This window comes from Dreissena polymorpha, chromosome 14 (genome assembly GCF_020536995.1).
Source record: "Dreissena polymorpha isolate Duluth1 chromosome 14, UMN_Dpol_1.0, whole genome shotgun sequence".
Taxonomy (NCBI): domain Eukaryota; kingdom Metazoa; phylum Mollusca; class Bivalvia; order Myida; family Dreissenidae; genus Dreissena; species Dreissena polymorpha.
Genome location: NC_068368.1, coordinates 52940751 through 52946763, shown reverse-complemented (window position 1 = coordinate 52946763; position 6013 = coordinate 52940751). Strand labels below are relative to the sequence as shown.

General features: G+C 34.8%; 1 protein-coding gene across 4 annotated transcripts; it reads right to left on the bottom strand.

Moving 5' to 3' along the window:
- Positions 1–609: 609 nt before the first annotated feature.
- Positions 610–5294, bottom strand: LOC127859055 (uncharacterized). Of its 4 annotated transcripts, XM_052396461.1 has the most exons (5): positions 5221–5275; positions 1965–2086; positions 1452–1556; positions 1120–1194; positions 610–1013 (listed from the first exon to the last, which is right to left on the bottom strand). In XM_052396461.1, exons 2-5 carry the CDS (start codon positions 2058–2060, stop codon positions 714–716), a joined length of 576 nt encoding a protein of 191 aa, XP_052252421.1. In that variant the 5' UTR covers positions 2061–2086; positions 5221–5275; the 3' UTR covers positions 610–713. The 4 variants fall into 4 exon arrangements, 3 of the variants coding, with proteins under 3 accessions (XP_052252421.1, XP_052252420.1, XP_052252419.1); XR_008039248.1 differs by lacking the exon at positions 5221–5275 and having other exon boundaries at positions 1961–2680; XM_052396460.1 differs by lacking the exon at positions 5221–5275 and having other exon boundaries at positions 1965–2592.
- Between the last annotated feature and the right edge of the window lie 719 nt (positions 5295–6013).

Below are 6013 nucleotides of genomic sequence, written 5' to 3'. Positions count from 1 at the left end.
CTGCCGCAAATTTGAAAGTTGTGTTGATTTGTATGGTCAACCTTAACATGCCGTTGCGAAAATATAGAATATTTTCATATCAAATATAGTTTTCAGAGTTATCTTTCTTTAATCATCATTTCCGCAACGAAAAATATCGACACTTTTCTGTTTTGATAAGTTTACGAACGTTATGCTTCCAGTTTTAGACAGATAGTATTTGTTTTAAATTGTTTTTAGCACAATGCATAAAGAAGTGACTTATATAAACGCCGTTGTTCATTAAATCCATCACAAATAGTTTGCGTTACGGAAATGACAAACTGTTGCGGTAATGATAGAAACATGGATGATATTTATGTTTGTTACACAAAGAAAATTTCGGAATAAAACAGTATAGTAAAAGCACAAAGCGCAATTATAAATGTATATGGAATCGGAACTTTATTAAATCGAGCATATTCATCACAAAAAATCGGGATTAACTATCATTGAATTCATATTCTGTTACGACTATTGTGTCAAGTATTAATTGGTCGTTAAATTAAAGTGCATACTGTGCCTATTACATGTGTATGTAATAGGCACATTATACACTATGATATAATGACCAATTAATACTCAACACAATAGTCGTAACAGAATATGAATTCAATGATTGTTAATCCCGATTTTTACGTACATGCAACACAAAAATACAACCCGAAAAACATTTTCATATCAAAGGATAATGTTTAAAGATCATATTTGTCTTTCACTGCCTCCCATATTGGTAGAGGTAGGGCCTGGTGACGGCCACTCAACTTCTCTGGTTCACAGGGTAACATGGTAATGATACGATCTTTTTCGTACCAGCATTCGTCCTTATGTAAAGGCCAGAAATATCGATTGATACCGACACAATGCATTTCACTAACTTTCACACCGATGTCGTCTACTTCGGTAATCTTTCCTGGATATGGTTTATTATCATACTCGACCAAACAATAGCTGTCAACTAGACTCTCGTCAATACTGACTGGTACATTGAGAATCTGCAATTCAATAAATAGTCATTATAAATAGTTCACGAAACTATAATAATTTCAAAAATGGTCAGTGTTGTATCCCTTTTGTCGATGTTGATCAAACAACAATTACCTGACAAGGAAGATCAGCCCCGTTTTGTGGACCTACGATGCTGTCGTCATCCAACGGTACGGGATTTGCAAACGGCTGGAATTAAAAAATAACAATAAAACAGTCTGCATAAAAAAAATAATTAGAAACAATACTTTAGGCAATACTATCTGCTGTCAAAATGAGTCAATACTGTTTTTATAATAAACTTCGAGCATCACATAAGCAGTATGCACTATTTGCAAGGCGCAATGCAGATACTTAAACTGACGACATGTTTTCAATATATAAATCTTTAAAAAAAAATAATTCATGTATTTAAGGTACTAGTATGTTAAACAAATATATTTAACCTGGACATTGAAATTGGTTGTAACCGGTTGGTAACATGAACAATCCAGTGAACAGAAACAACTCAGGATTGTTGACTGAACTGTCCCGCTTTCTTTGACAACAACCTGAAACAGAACAAGACTGTGCCTTAGATTTGAGGTGGGGTTTGGGCGTAGTCGTCCAATTGTAAAAGTCAAGTAGAAATTATTGTGCAAAAATGTAATGGTTGTTATATACTTTGTAAGATAAATTTAGTCATTTTATAATTGGAAATGTACAATATATTGATTGTGTTTTAAATGATCCATATAGAGTCATTTCACGAGGTAAATGTACTGGCTTCAATATATTTAACGTACGGTCTTGCATTTTTCGGGGGCGCGGGCCGGATGCGCACACTACATCCCCCCACCCCGCATTTGCTAGTGGTCACGGCGCTAAAGTTTATAGAGATATGATCGTTAAATTTTGTCGAAAGTTATTCTCACCAGTCTCTAAATATACATTACAAAATGCTATTTAAAATTACCCACCTGATGGAGTTTCATCGTCTCTGGAACGCCGGTAATCTTTGTTGGAATAGCAGCTTCCTGTTGCGTGATGTCATCGTTTTTCACTTCGAAGATCATCAAACGGCTTCCTAGTTTCTCCAGACCTTGTGAAAAAATCGTAAGTACTACATGAGATTTTTTTTCCATATCTTAATAATAATTAACTCAGAAAGTACCGACTATTGACAGTCTGTCATTCAAATTACATGAATGGTATTAATGGCGTGAGTCTCAAGTAGCAAAATGTAAAAAAATATTCTTAAATCACACCAGTATATAGGTTTAAACGTGAATTTATGTATTTAAAACTACCGATAGTCGAGTATGGAATCAATGATCTACAGTATTATGTATTTTGGTTGTGCTGCGAGTTTTTCCATTTACATTCCATTACTTAAAACATTAATATTTAATTGGATCTTTAGAAAATGTAATTTAAAACTGTAGTGAAATCAGTGTAACCTGTTGTTAACCCTTTCAGTGCGGAAAGCGAATTTTGAAGGCCTTTGCAAACAATTTGGATCCAGATGAGAAGCCACAGAACGTGGCGTCTCATCAGGATCCAAACTGTTTGCTATTCTGATATTTCTGATAATATTCTTTGAAAAAAATCGAAAATGTTAATTTTAGAAATTAAGCAGCCGACATTTTAGCAGACGACAAATTTCCCAGCATGCAAAGGGTTAATATTTTCAAACACATTAATAAAGTCTGTGCTAAATTACCTCTCATTAATGCACTAACACCCGTTATGTCCGTCTCATGGGTGTTGACGAGTGTATCCGCCTCACGCTTGACACAGCTCCAATACCATCAGGGGCGCCCTTGCCGTGTCCTGCCTCCATAAAATTCCAACTTCCGCCATTTACAAAGCCATACTCGAAAATTTTCGTAGAAAAGAGGTAGAAATTTGATTTACACCTGTATTGTGTGGTAGGCCCATCGGAGACGAAATGGATTTTATCGATGTCAGGAGTGGTCCGCCGGATGTGCAAGAGGATAGGATCGAGATGTGCCCATATTCCAGGAGGGGAGTGTTTCAAATCGTCCGATACGGTTGCGAAAGATATATGCTTGGATTTGAAATAGGCGACACCGGTGTGAATAGAAATTTGGCGTTTTGACGAACCGAAATGTACACTCTGAATCTCAGATGCATATTTACATTGATAGTTCTCTGAGAAATCAATATGTATGATAACCTCGTTATCTGTTAAATTTTGTTTCAGTTGATGGAGCCTTATATACTGGTGCTTAATGTTAAATTCATGTCTTGCAAATCGTGAAATCTCCTCATGCAATTCATAAATGAGCGTTTCTATAGTCCCACTTTCTTGGCTTTTTAAAGTCATGTTTGATTTCTTAACTTGCTTTTCGCCATTCAGGGTTATTTCTCTTTCAATTCTTTTGTTCTTCCACATTTTCCATTCAATGATTTTTCCAGTATTTATGTTACTCTTCACGACATTAGTTTTAAATGCTTTGTCCTTGCACTCCGTGCACGTGCGGTACATGCAGGAAATTGAGTTTGTATCGCACGTGATATCTTGTATTAAGGTGTTCAGATCGCGGTGTTCGAACACACCTTCACTTGCAAGTTTATTTAATTTTAATATGGGATTTTCATGAATTTTGCACAAACAAGTTTCGCGGTCTTTCTCAGTGGCTCGTTTTATCCAAAAAGGCTTCAACCTTGCAAAAAGACTAAAACTGATGTTGGAGCTGTTTTCATAAAGAAATTTCTTGTGCAAGTTTGTTAAACTATCATTCATTAATCGAATCTGCTTTTTCACTTTTCTTCTTGTGATGGTTGATTTCTTTCCGGCCTTGATTCTCGAGTTATCATCTCTTTCAAAGAAGTCTGTTATGTTTTTCTGGAAAACTGTGCTTCTCTGTCTTCGTGGTGTGTTTGCGTGCACCCGTATTCTACTCTCTGAAATCCCGGTTGCTTTTTTGGCAAAATCCCCTATCCCGTATTTGCGTAATACTGCTTCCCTATATATCAATTTTTTTAGCATTCTCTTTTCGGCGGTTTCAGCATTTGAATACCTCTTTCTTATGTTATTTATAAGTATCGAGTACATGGTAATGGCGGTCTTTGTCTTCGCTCTATCGTTCATTATTATTTCCACTTCATTATCAATTTGACTTTCAGTGCGCTTAATGTTCTTGTTTTTTAACCTGTAGTACCTCTTCTTGTACATATCTTTCATGCGTCTTTCTTTGTTGAGTGCTATTCTTAATTTAAACTGTTCTCTGTATGCTTTTGATCTATTTAAATTCTTTTTTCTTCAGCCTCTGTCCCTGTTCTGTATCTCTCGGCTTGGCCCTGGTCCATTGTCTGGTGGGGAATTCGGGGGTGTCATGGTTAATTTCAATGCCGCCGTGATCTTTTTCGTTCGATCTCTGTAGGTTTTACTGCTAATCTTCCATGCACGTCGCTTTGATCTTTTTTCTCTTTTGGACATGTCGTGAACTAATTTTATATTGCCCCGTTCCTTCCTTTTCAAATATCGCTCTCTTTCTTTTTGCTTGTACTTTTCGTGTTTTTCTGTATCATTTCTCTGTCTTTTGCGCCATAGCGCCGATCTTTCGCCGCTTGTCAACGCCATACTTCCTGAATGAGAATAGGGTTTGCTACAATAACATATGTAGCAAAAAAATCGTCATTTCCGAAACGGTGCATATCTATCTTTTTTTACAATTGTCGCACACATATACTTTTTTTACAATTAAAAAAATAATATACGGGCCTTTTTTAAACTGGGTGAATATTTACATGTACTCTTTATGATGACAATTTATTACAAACTATTTAAAAAATAAATAATAGATTTAACTCTTTCGTCAAAATTATTTCTATAGAATATCTTTAAAAACATGTTTCACATCTTTACGCTTATAGTTGTACGTTATTTTATTTACGTAACCCACTTTATTATAATTGCTAATATTAGAATATTATAATGCAGCCGTCATTATCGAAACGATTGCATCATTATCGAAACGATTTTAACGTTTCGGTAATGAGCATTTCGGTAATGTTTATTTTTAGCATTTTTTTCATGTGCGTCTGACTGACAGAGATTTGTTCACTTGTTACACTGCATGATATCAAGATCGAATATCAACTCATCATAAATACAAAACATGTTTGTGCTTTTACATATCATTTTGTTATTTATCAGCATACGGTAATGATGCGTAAAAAACATACGACAATACAATGCAAGCTTACCTATGCCTTTTAATTATTTCAGCTCATGAATTCGCGGCCTCGTCTGTTGTTAAAAAGTTCGCGCCCAAACAAGCTTTTGCATACGTCATAAAACAAAGGTTACAATAAACCATATATACCACTGGAAGAAAATATTAATTAAGTTGCGGTAATGACGACAATTCTAGTGACACAAAACAAAATCTTTTTTTTCCATTTATAATTTTTAGACTAGTACTGAATGAATAAAAATTGTTTTTTAAAGGCCCTGTATACGGATTAAATGCATAACCTTTATATAAATTTGCTTCATTATTTTAAAAATATGCTTCTATAATTAGGTATTTGGAGAAGTGACAACTGTTTTTTCCTGTATTTGTCGTGACTGGTGAGTTACATGTATTATTTAAAATGTTAAATAGATCATCTTTACATACAAACTATTTAAAACTATTAATTTAACAATTATAAATGAACAATATTTTCAAAATTGCTCCAAAACTTCCATCGAAAACCATGCATGGCTCGAGTGACAAAAGTTTGGCAATTTTTATAGAAATACCCATATATGGATAAGAGGATGATGCATGCCTAATGGAATTGTACACCATCTGTTAATAACAGAGTTATGGCTCTTTATATCTTGGAAAAATGCTTTTTTGTGTCCGGAGCCATATCTTGGAAGTGCTTTGGCGGATTTCATTGAAACTTGGTATGAGTATATATATGGATAAGAGGATGATGCACACCAAATGGCATTGTACACCATTAGATAATAAAGGAGTTATGACCCTTTGTATCTTGAAAAAATGCT